This window comes from Anser brachyrhynchus, assembly GCF_964034855.1.
Source record: "Anser brachyrhynchus genome assembly, chromosome: 1".
NCBI lineage: Eukaryota > Metazoa > Chordata > Aves > Anseriformes > Anatidae > Anser > Anser brachyrhynchus.
The window spans coordinates 129194662-129210572 of record NC_137694.1 but is presented as its reverse complement, the minus strand read 5'-3'; the positions used below and the strand labels follow the sequence as shown (position 1 = coordinate 129210572).

Sequence of the window (15911 nt, the reverse complement as noted above, 5' to 3'; positions counted from 1 at the left end):
TCCTTGTTCAGCTGAAATTGTTCAATTGTTCTCAAGGATGACGTTACTGAATGACACATGCCACTCCTAGTTAGAAACATCTCATAGCCATTTTGCTGAAAGGCTCCAAAAGCTCCAACGTCTTGAAGAGGAAGCTGAAAACTTGCCTGGGAGCAGTGGAGAACTACAGACACACCTACCACCTCCTGCGTGCCACTTGCACAAACTCTGCTAAGCTCAAGACTCAAAAGCGCTTCGTTCTACCCGGGACCGCGGAGTTGTTGGCGCTTACCAGCTGAACTCCCCATGAAACTCCCTTGCAGCGAGCCTTCTCCAGGACGCACCACAGGGCCGGGAACAAGTTTTATTGCAAGAGCAGCTCTTGCTTGCTGGAGGTCAGCGTGGCCCCCCAAAAAGGAAATGTGCTCGGAGTGCTCCCTCTATTGATGCTTCGATAAGAGAGAGGAAGAAAGAGGAAGTGGCCTGACTGCAATGTGGAAAGAAGCAGAGGGGAAAGTCATACCATGGTAACGGGTTATGAGGAAAGCAGGGCAGAACTTGAGGGCAGGGGACAGAGGAGAATTTGGACAGGAGCAAAACAGAACTAGGAAGAGATTACAACTGGAACAGGTGTTGTGACTAGTACAGATTAGTCAGGCTCTCAAACAGATCCATTTTTTTCCTGTTACATTACTTCTTGGTGTAACATTCCTTTGCTGTGTACAGACTAGCTGTGGTATTTCACAGCAAAGCATCTTTCTCAACCACTACGTCAATCCACGCACACAGGAGTTGTCTGCCAGTATTAGTAACGTAACTGGTTCAAAGGGCGCAAGACTGTCTGGATCTAAACCTCTAACCATGGTGACTTCACATAAACAAAAGCAACCCGTCCTCGCTTCCCCCCTGCCGGTGGAAAAGCTTTAAAAATACCTTGAAAAATATTAAAAGAAGCAATGCTAACAAAAACAAATAAACAAACAAACACTCACAAAAGCTACAATGTGAATCCTTCAGAAGTTTGGTGATGAAAGAGATCTGTAAACTGGTATTTGCACAAGCACTGTGATGAAGGCTTCAGCTTAGTCCCACAGCTGTATCATTGCACAGGACCCCCAGCCCACTGAACGCACAAAGCTGGCTCAAAAATGAGCCAAGACAGCATAGCAGAAAAAAGGATCTTCGTTTACTGCAGAGGTTGGAAGGTGTGTCTCGACTGACACAAGGAGCTGCACATCGGCTGCTTGGTGAGGTCGCCAGCTGAACACTGCTTTCTGCGATCATATTGTACCCTTATGTTTTCTAAATTTAACAAGTAGGACATTTCAAGCTATTTTTCCCTGTGTAGCTACCATACCTTGCTCTTACTTTGTTTTCTGGATCTTCAGCTTGAGGAGGGCAGTCTGACATACGATCATGCAAAGCTCTTGCAAATGGGACCGAGGAGTTTCCTAACCACATGTAATTCTTATAAACAAACAAAAACCCCACAAGCGCATCCCCACAAAACACCACCTCTTCAATTCTCAGGTATTTAAGGAAGGGGACTGAGCATGCTTCACTGTATCCACAATTACTTTTAACATCTTTGTCTTGACCCTCTTTTAAGTTTCAGGAACTACCTCCATTAATTCACTCAGCTCTTCTGACAAGCCCATTCCAAATGGGAATTAATTTACATTAAGATATTCCAACTACAATGTCATTAAAGAGCTCATGAAACATCAATAAATCTATATTTCTTCTAAGGCTTGGGGTACGTGCTGCAAAAAAGCTTGGGGCCATACACTGAACTTTAATATGCACATGTGTAATACACTCATCTATACACATACACAGGCTTGGAATAACAGCAATATGCTGGGCCATACAGAAAATATAAATGATTTAAATGTGAGGCATGCAAGTAATTTAAAAATAAAAGGTTAGGAATCTCAATAGTGTCCTACGTATAAAGAATTCACCTATTCTTTTCTGCATCCAAATATCTTTGAAAAATGCAAACAATGCTAAAAATGTTTTTAATAAAACCCTGTTTTCATTTGGTAGCTCCTAGAAAGCCTTCACTTTCATACTACTCATATCTTCACTTCGTTATGCAATTTTTCCATTCGTTTTTTAAGCTACGAGAATCACACTCCGCAGATATGAACAATGCAAGCCTACCTTCTCTCCTCTCTGTTTTTTGTGAAGAGAGGTCTGACTGAATTACAGGGAGTTGGGAAAGTCATTATCGAAATGAGCTTTAAAGAAGCCAGATGTGTATGATCGTGGCCTGTCTGTGGGGGAGAGAGGAAGAGGGGAATAAAGAAAAAAAGCTGGCCTGCGCTGCGAAGTTGGAGTGTTCAAGAAGCTTTCAAGGGCTCTAGTAAAGCAAGCTACTACGCTGCTACTTTATCACTTTCCTTAATCTTTTGTGCCACAAAGATTAAAAAAGAAAGGTAATATTTGCACTGTGGATTAAGGAGAAATCTGAAGAGTCTTCTTGCGTCACAATACAAAGTTAAGAACCAAAAAACATGCCCTGAGAGGGCAGGAAAACAAAAGTGATATGGCAAAACTCGATTGCCTGCGACACACCATACTGACGAGAGATTTCGCTCCATCCCTCAGCTGTAACCAGCCACCTCGCTGCGCCTAAAGCCCTGTCAGAGCTCGGAGCAGCGTTACCTCGCAAGCACCCCAGCCCTAACAGAGTCCTCTACGCACACCCGATTAAACGTGGCAGTCTGGGGGTGCTGGCCTGCGGTCAGCAGCCTCGGAGGCGGCTCGGACGGATGGAGCTGAGCGAGTTGCGTATGCCTGGATGCCTTTCAGCCTGGACCGGAGCGCTCGGTGGAAGTCCATGGCGAAGAGGCAGCGCTTCATCCTGCGGCGTGCAGGTGCGGCAGCTCCGCATCGCTGGGGGGGCACCTGGCGGGCTGAGCTCCCCAGGAACAAAGAGAGGGTGATCTCCCCCCTCTCCTCCCGGTGTGGCAGCGGGTAACGCGCTGTAAGATGTCCGCCCGCACGGCGCGTTATATCCAGCCCCTTCAGCGACGCTGCCCTCAGCCTGCACCAGCCCGGGGGTACCAGCCCGCGCCCGGCACCGCCACGTCGCCTCACCCCGGCCCCTCAGCCGGGCACAACGCGGCCCTTCGGCCCCCGGCCCCCCGCTGCCTCCTCTCCCTCCCTCGCCGCCCAGGTAGCGGCCGCTGCCCGCCCCGGCCGGAGCCGCCTCACGCGGCCCGCGGGAGCCACCTCACGGGCAGCGCCTGCCGCGACCCACCGCCCCCCGCCCAACCACCGACCCCACAACGGCCCCAACGGCCCCGCAACCGACCCCACAACGGCCCCAGCCCAGGGGCTGCCCAGCACGGGTCGGGGTCTCCCCCGCAGGCGAGCGGCCAGCCGGGGGAGGGGGGGGGGGGGGGGAGAAGTTGGGAGCCACGAGGCGGGCGGGGGCAGCCTCACCCTGCCGGCTCCTGCCCCCGGCCCAGACTCACCCATTGATGTGGAGCCGGGCAGCGCCGGAGGCAGGCCGAAAGTTTGGGGCGGCGGCGGAAGGGGGAAGAAGCGGCTGCTGGCGGTGCTGGTGGCGGTGGCGGTGCTGCTGCTGCTGACAGCGCGGCCCCCTCCCTGCTCGCCCGCCGCTCCCTCCTCCCGCAGCTCAGCGCCCGCCGCAGCCGGGCTGCGTGCCGCGTCCCGCCGCCCTCGGCATGCGTGTTCGCGGGGAGGGAGAGGAGGCAAAAAATAATAATAATAATAAAAAAATAAAAATAAATAAAAATAAAACGAGGCGAGGGAAGGGGCTCAGCCGTCAGCCACCTGGGTGGGTTCCCCCGCTGCCGGGCGGAGCGAGGCGGGGACAGAGCGCGGCCGAGCCCGGGCGCCTGCCGGGGAGCCGCGGGGGTGGGCGGCTTGGCCGGGGGGGCTCTGCCCGCTGCTGCCGCCGGTGGCGGTGCTGCCGCCGCCGCCGCTACCGGAGCGGCTCGGCACGGCTCGGCTCGGCTGGGCGCTGCGGGAAGTGTCGCGAGACTGCGCCAGAGCCGCCGGGAGGGAGCGAGGGAGGGACGGGGCAGGCCGCGGGGCCGGGCCCGGCGGGGCAGGGCAGGGCAGGGCGGGGAAGGGAAGGGAGGGAAGGGAAGGGAAGGGAAGGGGTCCCCCGGGCAGCCCCGCTGCTGCAGGCGGCCCCCCGCCGCCACAGGTGCCCCTCACAGCCGCGGAGGGCCCCTCGGCGGGCTGGGGAGGAAGGAAGGAAGGAAGGGAGGGAGATAAACAGATAAAGAGCGGCTGCTTCTCGGAGCTGTGCTCGCCCCGGGGCTTTGCAGGAGCCGCACGAGGGGAGCGCAGACCCTCAGCGGCGTGTGGGGGGGCGGCGGGAGCAGGTTAAGGGCTGAACTGCTGCACAGCGTAGGTAACAGCTCCCGGTATTAGTGAAAGGCTGAGCAAAGGGAGCTGTACCGGCCTCAGGGGGGTGACCGGGGTACGGAGAGAGGAGCGTCAGGAATGCGAGCGCCTTCCCCTGCCCCACCCAAGAGGGTTCAGCGGGAGAAAAGGCTTTTGGGGCTGAGGAAGTCCCAAGGGAAAAGAAGTAAGGGACTCCTTGGGCATGGAAGTGCACGTTTTTTTAAACTATGATAATGGAGAGCTGTTTGGGAGAAAAAAATAACCGAGTTTCACTGATAAGAACCTTAAATGTTTACAGATTTCTTCTTGATTGATAAATCTTATTTTTTCACAGCTAGGAAAACTTCATTTTAACTTACCGTTTTACCTGCTGCAGCAAGATGGGACATCGGAACTGATTCATATGCTCCAGCAGCTTGGCTTTAATTCTTATCCTTTACAAAAATCTAGTTATAAAACCTCTATAGAGATTATAAAACCTATACCATAAAACCTCTCCGAAGAATACTCAATTTAGAGAAATTTAGAATATGCACTTTAGAGAAAAGTTAAAAAAAAAAAGCAAGTTCAGTTATGAAAAGGAATACAGTGGAATAGAGGTCTGATATAGGTGTAGACAGCCTCCAGTTTGGAGTTCCACTGAAAAGTGAGAAACAAACCAACTCAGTACCGGTTCCAGGAACACTAGGACACTGAATTGCAAGCCCCTGGCAGAGTTCAGAAACTTGCAGGGAATAGAAAAAAATATTTTATCTCCATACGTACACAGAGCATCTTTTAGCCAGCCACATACTGCCAGAAAGCCCACATTCTCTCCCACACACTTTAATAAAACAACGCTGGTTTCCGTTATCCACAACTCATTGCAGAAGGGCCTTTAAACTTAATTATTTGTGTTACAGCTTTAATTCTGCAAAGCCAACAACAGGAAAAGCAGCAGCTTTTACCTGGTGATTTCAGCTGGTTTGTCATGTGAGGCTCAGGTCTATCAGACCCAAGTAACATGTCAAACTAAGACAGATCGATGCGTCCAGCTTTGAGAGGAATTAAGACAGTTCTATTGTTAGCATGCCAATTTTATTGGGAGTTAGGCTTTCCAAGGCTCCAGCTGTGTAGTTTAAGGTGGATTAAATGTTGTAACTGAGAAACTCGGTGCATCCCAGTAGCTCCATTTCTAGAACTGTTTAGGGCTAGTAGTAGAAGCGATAAGGAATAACACAAAGTAGTGAGTTTTCCAACTACATGTTACAATGCATGGAAGAAAGCCAATTTTGCAATCAGACTCCCACATTCAACTCAGCTTTGAGGAAGCAACACTAAAAAAAAAAAAATCAACATATGAGAAGTTGTTGGCTTTTTCACCAAGTAAATCTGTAACACAGTGAAGTCCTGTCCTGGAAACCAGAGGGAAAAAAAACAACTCACAGTACCTTCAAGACAACTTCCCATTGTTCCCAAGCCAGACAATTTCTATAGGATCTTGTGTTCCTACAAAGCCTGCACCAATAATGGGTACCCCTCAGTTGGGACATCAAAGTAACATTGCAGCCTATGGAGATGATTTCAGTACCTTATCTTTGTGGGAGAAGAAAGCTGAGTGAATATGCTGCAGAGATAGAGACATTTAGAAAAGGAACGGTTACGGAGCTGCTTAGAGAAGATGGAAGTTGTAAATTTTCATCAATATCACTTTTAAAATAACTACCTAAACCGACATGTTTTACAGGTCACGATCAGGCACATGCGCTTTTGAAGACTAGAGTCTAATAGCTGAGAAGCATCACCATTACATCCCCCAAGCATTATTGGGATTTTTGCTTTGCTGTTTTGTCAAGGATAGTAAGATTAGGGGTTATTAAAAAGTGACTTACATATAGCGAAGGCTAATATTATTTGGATTATGACAAGTTTATGTTAACAACGGGGGGTGGAGGAGTTAATATTTCCTTAATAAAACCTCATTCCTGCTTCTCTTTGTTAGGGAATTCTAACATTAAGAGATAACATGGTTATTCTTACCTAGTACCAATGATATTTATGTATTACAGGAATTCTTTAAAAATGTGCACTAGCTTATTAAATGCAAAATTTGGTGAAGTTAGCCAGGCAAGTGTGTGCTTTCACCCATACTGCCCCTCTACTGGACAGGAATCAAACTTTGACAGAGATGCTAAGGGTTTTGAATGCCATTGAGAAAGAGAGGGACATAACTGCTTTCAGAGCTTTTTTTCCCCTCCTTCCTTAAATAATAATTATTTTTGTGGTAGTCCCAAAGGGAGACTCATGTTTTGTATCTGCAAATAGGGAGCTTCTTTTAGCCAAAAAGGTGTACATAGGAAGTGGATCAAAGCTTCAACCTCAAGCAGGAAGTTACATAAATAACCTTCCAACAGCTACACACATCAAGTAAAACACTCAAAATGATGCCAAATATTAAACTACTGAATCAAATCACTGAATGTATTTATAAGTAAAAATCTTGTTACAACATTTATTGTCTGTAGAAACAAAATTTACATTGATTTTATAGAAACTATGTTAAACATACATATAAACATACCTACATCTTAATATATACTTATTAACATGAAACTTTCAGGTATGGGATAACATTGTCAAAAGCACCATTGTGGACTCCAAAGACTACAGACTTATAATGCTTTTGCATTTAACTCCATCTTCAGTAGTTTTAAAATGTTACTTTTCATCCACATTTAGAAATAATTACATTAAAGGTTTCTAATCATGTTGTGTGTGTGCGTATGTACATACATGTGCACATACACTCAAGAGGATCCTTGTGGAAGAGGAAACTACAGAATAAATAAGGTGAATATTAATATATTTCTTAGAAATGGACATTAGCCCACATCCTCATTCAATTGTTAAAACAACAGTCCTGCTATTCTTAAAACAAAACAATGAGACTTTTTTTATTCCATGAAGAGTGTACTAAAAACAACCGTTTCCACCCTGTCTCTTCCTTCAACAATAAAGACATAAGAGGAGCCAGTCACAAAATAAAAGCCATCTACTGCATTATTTACAGAAAATGAAATATTAAAAAGACATGAGATTTAGACAAAATTCAGAGCAGTGAACAGAAGAAAACCACGTTAAAGTGGTAGGCAGCATAAAACTATTAAACCACGTCTAAATGCCTACTCAAAAAACCCTCCACCAACAAAAACTACTGGGGCAAAGAAGGGGAAAAAGAAGGGGCAGATGTCATGACAACGGTTTTCTCAAACCTTAACACTGAAAATGTATGGTCACCAAGCAAGAAACAGAACTCATCTAAGCGTTCATTGCTGTCCTTGATGTCAAGGGAGCCAAGTGTTACAAGTAGGCTTTCAAAGATCTCGAAATGGCTTTTATTGTATTTCCCCTTTGTAAGGAGAGCCTCCGATCTTCAAATCCTGCAGCAGGGGAACGAAGTCTGTCAAGGGCCAGATATGTGCAGAAGCATCCAGTTCTGGCAGATTCATTAGGATGCAAGCCTGAAGTCCTTCTTTCAGAGAGCTCTCCTGTAGTGAACTTTGCAGACGGCTGTTCAGATGCTTAAAGAAAGGCAAGAGGCATGTTTCTACAGTGTACAGGAAGAGATTTCTTCAGAGAGCAAGGAAGTTGAAAATCTCCCTGTTTACAGTCTTCTGAAGTGACTACTGAGAAATCAAGTCTCCATAGCTTAATCTTTGCTATAATCTTTAATCATCTTCTCCAAGCAACTCTATCAATTTCTAAGACATGACAGAAAAATGACTTTCTAAAGCACAAAAAGCACTTTTGAAAACCCAGCCTTTTGTAATGCCCAGAAGTGTAATCTTGTTTTGTTTTTTTTGAAGCAAGTTCATTTAAAGAAAATTCAGCATTTCATACCGAGGCCGTGGGAGAGAAGGCAGCAGGTTCAGATAGCCAGACAGCTGGTTATCAGCTGGATTTACTCCCACCCCCTGCTATTAGTTACCTGAGTGGAGATAGTCATGCTGAGGTCTCGAGACCTTCTTCATCAGGTAAGGTGACTTGAAACATTTAAGTCACTATTAGAGTTAAGGCAGACTTGTATATACCTTGCAAATGTGTTGCTTCTTACTAGCCCCAGAATTCTGTTAACCCTGTGAACTTGATCATTACATTAAAAGCTTAGAATCATAAGATGAGGATTCTAACCCAATCAATTAATCAATGTAGAGATTAAACTGATCAGCAATGTCAGTGCTAACATCACAACTTGTTACTTCAGACACTTAAGGAAGACTATTAAACGACTGCGTTTTGGATAGCAATAAAAAAGTTTCACATATGAACAACTGCGTTGTTCACATATGAACAACAAGCATTTAGCAGTCATTTCAAGTTGATTAACAGAAAGGCAATTCACATTTACAGAAGTATAAAACAGAAAAGCTAACTAGCTCTTAGACAATCACATTCTTAACTTGCCCTCCCAATGCAAATGCAGTGACAGGCTTTACTAATACAAGGAACACTGTTTTCCTTTGGAGCTGAGGATTACCCACATACTTAAAGTAAGCAGTTATATTAAACATCTGTACTCAAGTCCATGCTCCTGTTAGAAACAATGCAACAATTAGAATATTACTTAAGTCTTTGTACAGAGGGCATTTTATACAATGCAGTCACAATATAGAAAGGCACAAAGTTATTCAAGTAAACTGACCTTTCTTCTCCTTAACACTAGTTTTCTCATCTCGAGTCTTCATGAGCCATCAGTAACTTCAATATATTATTCTCAATCAAACACTCTATATCGTTAAAATATTCTTAGAACTTCCCTGGGCTGAAAAAATAAATGGGCTGATTTGTGTATGAGTATAGAGACATAAGTCTGCAGTTAAAGAAGATACAAAGCAGAGTAAGTCACACACTAGACAGACTAGATAGTTCAGCTGCCTCTACCGCTTAACTCAATCACAGAATTAATTTTCTGTATGAAATTTATGTATAATAGGAAGTTTTGTCATGACAAAATCCTGAATTAGTAAGGCAATGTTATCGGTAAAGAATGTGATTGGAGCAGATGGAATCTCCTCACAAAAAAGCTAAAGCAACTGCAACGGGGACTACGTAACATCATACGGCATTCATCTTGGGACCAACGATGGGCTGGGGAAGGGGAGGGGTGTCAGTAAACTTGCCCAAAATACCATGTTTGTAATACATTGCTCACATTTACAGAAATAATAATTAAGCTAAACTGTGAAGGTAATAAAACTGTAGTAAAACTAATTGTGCGCAAGTAAAATAAAGCACACAATCAGGAGCCATTCACATTTTTAAAGCTGCTTTTCAATAAAAGATAAAAGTGAAAGAGCAGCATTAATTGGCTGAAGTCCGACTACTTCAGTTACTTCCACGCAACGTTAGCAAAACTGGCATGTCAGAAGTTTCTTCACGTATCTTTTCCCATTTCCTCAACAGTGAGTTTTCTTCCAAGCTTTAATAAGAACACTGCAGGAAGCTTACAGAAACAGTAATATCCTGTTGAGTGAGACAATCAGTAGTTTGTCCTATATCATGTATAGTTTCACCTGTGTTTTACAATGCTTTAGCACATTCAGGAGCAATACAATAGAGCCTGTGGGCTTTAGGAAGAACCTGCCCCAACCTGCAGGGGCACACACAATGCTCCTCTGACAGCGGATTGCTTAACCATGGCTACTCCGCATTCACTTTGTGTTGACTCATCTGTTGTTTCAATTCTTTACTTCCACCTCCCACTAAATCTACACAGGGAAATTTTGCCAGATTCATCACCAACAGCATAATTTCTTAACTGCAGAACATTAGCTGCATTTGACCAGGGAATCTCCTTCCTTTAGCTTCCCATCTCGTGTTCGTATGGGAAAAAGTTACTGAAAAACTAGTTGAATCATTTAGTAATTACTTCAGTTGAAAACTTGGGTTTTAGAAACTTAAGCCATCTGGTGTTATTGTTGAATCACCATAAAAATCAATGAATCTGGCACACTTCCTGCCTACTTATTTCTTATGAACACTAAGCAGTACACCCCATGAACCAAAGATTAAGTGACACTATTTTAGCTGTTCTGAGCCATACTTACAGTTCCAATAGACAGTCTCTCTACTGATGGCATTTTGGAAAAAAAACATGACAAAAGCATGCAAAAAAAATCACATCCTGACTTTCCACCAAAACCAAATTTCCTTATCTCTGCACTTACCTCTATGTACTACCAGAGTTCTGATCGGTTACCCACAACAGATTAGCCTGCATTCCCTACGGCTAACACTGTTAGAAATTATGAAAAAAATGTTTCTTAAAACAAATAAGAACGTCTTTGAAAACTACTTGTTATGCATCTTTAATTTACCTGGAATAAGAAATCTTAAATCTGTAATACACAGACAAAATCCTACTGTACACTATATATTAAGGCAAAAGCTATAAACAGGAAATAAGCACAATATCGTTTATAGCTGCTTATAAAAACATGTCAAGCTATTTGAGTTCTGCGTACTGCGTAACAATGTTCTTCTCTGAAGTACGGTGACCCAGAGAATTACTGGGATTTTGAAAAAAAGTTACGAACTATCTGCATTTAAAGCAGTTTCAATTATGAACAGCTTTGTTAGAATACATGCTTCTAAAAATTTACATTTTTTGCCTTTTTTTTTTTCTTCTTGCAACTAAACACTTCAGGCCCCAATTTCAGAATCCAGGAAACCACCAAATCATTTATGACAAAAAAAAGATTAGAAAACATGTGGCTTAGTTAAGAATGTCACACAGAAAAATATAATGAGACAGAATAACTTTGAATACGGACCAACTAATCCTCTAACAAACCCAAGCATGCTTTCAGTGCAGTTCTAAGCTACTGCTACAGTACATTACATACCTGCCTGTTCGTTCATTTTAATCAAATACTGAAAATTGTCTCAACATCCTAACAATTTACAGGTGTATATAGACATCAGAAACCCAAGAATATTACTAAATTAAAATGAAGTAATACAAAATACTGTTTTACAGAAATGACTGAACAGAGGTGTAAGATCTATTGCACAACCTAGAAGGTCATTACTTGGAAAATCCTGAGCTAATGTGCTATTACCAAACAATTCAGGCACTTTTTTTCTCCTTTTTCTTTTATTACATAAGCAATAAACTTCCAACATATAAACTTCCGGGTATAACAACTCAAGTTCCATCTGTAACATCATGCTTAGAAGAAAAGGTATTCAATAAATAAAGACTCCCTTCAATGACTTCTTTACTTGAGACCGGTATGCAAAAGGAACTAAAGATACATATTACAATGTTTCATTCAAATACTGTAATTTAAAAGCAATTATTAAAACTGTAAAAAAAGTTCCGCAGCATTCCACTACTGAAAAATAAAGTTATTTTTAATCAAGAAAGTTACAGGGTTAGTTCCTTTATCCTATTTTAGGTCTTGACAAAGTTGCAAAAAATGAACAGGTGTTCCCTTTGCTGTGTTATATGTTTCAACTTCAGGATCAGAGCTCAGTTCAGGTTTCTGTCCCAATATTTAAATTTCCCTACAGAGAAAAATAAAACAATCGTTACCATCAAGTAGTAACAGTGAAGAAAAAAAGCAAGCTCCCAACCTTCCTGCAAGTACTGTATTATTGTATGTAACAAATTCTTTCAGTTATGGGTTGGAACAATAAAACTGTAAAGACTGCAAAGGATGCATACACAATTATTTTGGAATAGTGAAGTAAACCATGAAGGTGTCCTGACTAGTTCAACAAATCTTAAGGACAAATGTAGTTATTATGCTACACAAAATAAGAGAAATGCTAGAATCTAAGGAATGGTTGCTTTTTAAAGAGTTAACCTAACCAGCAATCAGTATGTTATTAAGATAATGGCTGTCCTACTTATTCTTCAAGATTTTACCTCAACTCAACAATACCCAATTTCTTCATTGGTCAAAAATCAATATTCAGATCTTATTATGCTTCTCTAATTCAAATCATAATCTCCAGGAGACAGATTTTGTTAAGATTGTTTTAATAAGTTCCAGACAAGAACCTTAATATCCAATTAAGGAACAGCATTGGAAATTAACGGGGGAAAAGCTCACTGCAAAAAAATTAAATTATGGCACTTGATGCCCATTTTACTGGTTTGTTATTTTTAGAAAAAACCTTTTCCATCTATTTTCCACTAATTCCAATTCTGTTCACCCTTCAGAGATCCAGCTTCTTGGAGTCTATGCATATTTAAAAGCAATTCACCTGTATACTTTAGCAAGAAGCAACCTGTTTAACAGGTAGTGGGGTGCGTAGGTCATCTAATCCAATTCTCTGACGTCTGAGAAACCCCATAAAACTTTGATCATACTTAAAACAAATCCTTTATTAGAACTGATCAACTGCTTGTCCTCCCACAAGCTGTAACATTTCATACCGTTCAAAAGTTCTTCTGCGCTTCAACACTATCACCGCCTCATACACACCACAAACCAGGAGGTGTAGGACAGATGTGCCTAATTGCTTCAGCTTGAGCTTAAACTATTTTACAGACACCATGTGCTGCAGGATGCTTTATTCAGAACAGTACTCCAAGTGTGTAATTCAAAGCACATGATGAACTCTTAAGGCAACATAAGTCTGTATTTCATCTCTTGTTAATCAAAAAGTGTCTTAATATCCTTCAAGTTAACTTAAAACTGTAGCCTGAGAGGATGTAACATTTTTACGCAGAGGGCCGCTTTCTCTTATCAATAAGAGATCAAGGAGAAAATACTAGAACAGAAGTAACTACAGAATCTCAGAGCCTGCCTCTGATTTGCAACTATCCAAAACAAATTTCAGCAAGTTCCTATGGCATAATCATGAAGAAAATAAGTGCAGAATCAAGTTTGCCTGTGAAAGCGCAAAGAGCCAACACTCCAAGAAATCCCCTCCAAGCTATTCCATGGGGATTTAAACACTGGAGCAGATCATTTGAATATTCACATTTTATAAAAGGACTTAGTGAAAAATAAATTAAGCCAACTCACCTTTTCTTTCCTCAAAAATCCATCTCTGAATTTATTAGTGGTAAATCCCCTTACACCAACAGAACGTAACCGCTGGTACTTAGCTTGAATATATAAACCCTTCTGTACTAAGCCTGATTTATAATGGGATTGCAAACGACCATCTGCAAAGTTGCTCTGTAAGGGTAGGGAGAAAAAAAACGCACAAGATGAGGGCACCAAAACTCAATAGTTTATATTTACAGTTATATACACAGGTAAAACCTACAGTTCTGAGCAAGAATCCGCATTTGCGAGTGCTGAGCCTCTATTTTCAATTTGCTTTTCTTCAGATTACTAGCTACTATGTGGATCATAGAACTGCCACGTTGTATTTACTGTTTAAAACATCTGAAACTATCTTCCTCATTGAAAAATGGAAAGTGTTAAAACATTGTACAATACATTTACTAACATCACTTACCACTAAATTCACTGATGTTAGACTGCAGCAGGCAAAGGTGTTGAGCCAAAACCAGTTATGCTAAACAGAAGTCAGTGTGACTATTTTTCACACAGTTCTACGCTATCTTATGGTCTGAACATAAATTACTCTACGCTTTTATCACTTCCAGACTGAAATACTGTACATCAACCTAGCATGGGAACAGGAATGAAGACCAGAAGTAACAAAAAGCTTACAGGTGAGTGGCATTACACGGACACAGAAAGAGCAATATAGCAAGACCAACACTGATAGAAGTTATAAAAATGTTTCTATAATCCTAAGCACTCAGACCTCCAACAGAACATGCTGTAAAAAACTTTAGCACAAGAAATCCCCATCAATCATAATTTCACTTAGTTTTCCAGTAACACAGTTAAGTTTTCAAATGTAGTAGTGACAGAAAACTGTATGTAAAGGATGTAATTATTCTGGTGAAATCCGTGTCCTTTTGACAGAGTAAGGATCACTTCAACAAAAAATTTATACGCTCTGAGGTTGTGATAAGTTTGGTACCAGTTTTTCCACCATTTTCCATTGTGTGGAAGATGAACAGCTAAGAAGGGACTGTACAGAACAGAGGTTCCTTTATGCACAGTTCTTGTTATTTCAAAAATCATTTCACCCACCTACTACGTAGGAGCTAACGGAGAAGCTGTCCCCATCAGTTCCCCAGGGTTACTCTTAGAGTGCTTGTGGGCAGAGGACATACTTGCAAAAGGCCACTAAGTGCTAACTCACTCCTCTACTAAAAAGAGGTATCTGAGTCTCAGCACAACACAATTAGGTGCAAGTAAATTCCTTAAGTAGATATAAGCCTACCACAGGGAGAGCTGAAGGGCATTTTTAATGCTAAATTAAGCCACTGAACACAGTTAACATTAGAAGTTCTCGTTTCTCCCACAACTGCTGTGGTTCTCTGCTCTGACGTAGGTGGCTAGAAAGGAGGCCTTAGTGGTCTGTCACTGCATTTGTACAGCAACAAGCGAAGGAGCAGACTGAATAGGAAAGGGAGAAAATGTACAAGAAATTGAAAGTGAGATTATACACACACTTAAGTTTCAACTCAAGTATCTACATAAGCAGGGAGGAAGAGAAATAGAGGTATTATTAACGCAGCAGAGTCAGCTGTAGAGGAAGTTATCAGATCATACATTTGGTATGTAGGTACTGAACTCATACACAGGTCAGAGGAATATGAGGTAGTCTAAGGTACAGGAGAAAACAGTTCACTTACAGTCTAAAAATATGCTAGTGACATCTACTTTTACATTAAGACTATTTTACAAATAACACTAATCACAGTGCCTAAGAACCGATGGCTTCAAGCTCTGTAAGAGCAAACATATACCAACGTGCCACTGGGATAGAGTCAGTTTTCTTCATAGCAGTCCACACGGTGCTGTATTTTGGATTTGTGACTACAACAGCACTGACACCACACCAGTGTTTTGGCTAAAAACTAAGGGAAGGGAGCTCTTGCTTGGGCACTGGCTGGGCAGTCGGTTTGTGGGAGGTGGTGAGCAACTGTCTTTGCATCATTTCTTTATTCATCCTCTTTCCTTTCCTTAACTCTCCTCATCTCATCCCATGAGTTTCTTGATTTTGCCCTCCCTATTCTTTTCCCTGGTCCTTTTGGAGGTGGGAGCAAGAGGAGAGTGAGCAAGCAGCTACATGGTACCACGTGCTCCCTCTCCCCACAGCCATTAATACACTGAACTGTGTAAAACAGAACGGAGTTTAGTTCAAAAAGATAACCACGCACATACCACTTAAATGTGGCTTAGTGATTCATTTCAAAGTGTTACTACAAAAAAGACCTTTTAATTTTTATACGATTTCTCCAGATCTTTTATGAAACTGCTGCTCTAAAAATATTTTTGGTACTATGTTAAACTTTTGAAAAACATATGGTCTTGCAAAAATAATCTAAATAAACCCCCGTTTTTGCTTATTCAGCTAGAACTCCTCCGTTTTATGTATCCAGAAGCAGCATATTTATTTGTTTTTAATAATCAGTGGAAGGCTCTTGAGTACAGAGGAATCAAATCGCCTTCCTT

At 42.2% G+C, this 15911-nt stretch overlaps 2 protein-coding genes across 5 annotated transcripts in view; both read right to left on the bottom strand.

The window, feature by feature from the left end:
• SH3KBP1 (SH3 domain containing kinase binding protein 1) overlaps positions 1 to 4286 on the bottom strand; it is a 225213-nt gene extending 220927 nt beyond the window's left edge. The window contains exon 1 of one of the 4 annotated variants that reach the window (XM_080576410.1): positions 3465 to 4286. In XM_080576410.1, the coding sequence (XP_080432536.1) occupies positions 3465 to 3468 (4 nt within the window). In that variant the 5' untranslated portion in view covers positions 3469 to 4286. The remainder of the gene's footprint in view (positions 1 to 3464) is intronic. The other 3 variants (XM_080576411.1, XM_080576412.1, XM_080576415.1) reach the window with 3 other exon arrangements.
• A 7198-nt stretch (positions 4287 to 11484) lies between these two features.
• The window catches only part of BCLAF3 (BCLAF1 and THRAP3 family member 3), a 29296-nt gene continuing 24869 nt past the window's right edge, over positions 11485 to 15911 (bottom strand). The window contains exons 11-12 of the mRNA XM_080576409.1: positions 13389 to 13544; positions 11485 to 11916 (exon numbers count right to left, since the gene is read on the bottom strand). Coding sequence (XP_080432535.1) covers positions 11887 to 11916; positions 13389 to 13544 — 186 coding nt within the window. The 3' untranslated portion in view covers positions 11485 to 11886. The remainder of the gene's footprint in view (positions 11917 to 13388; positions 13545 to 15911) is intronic.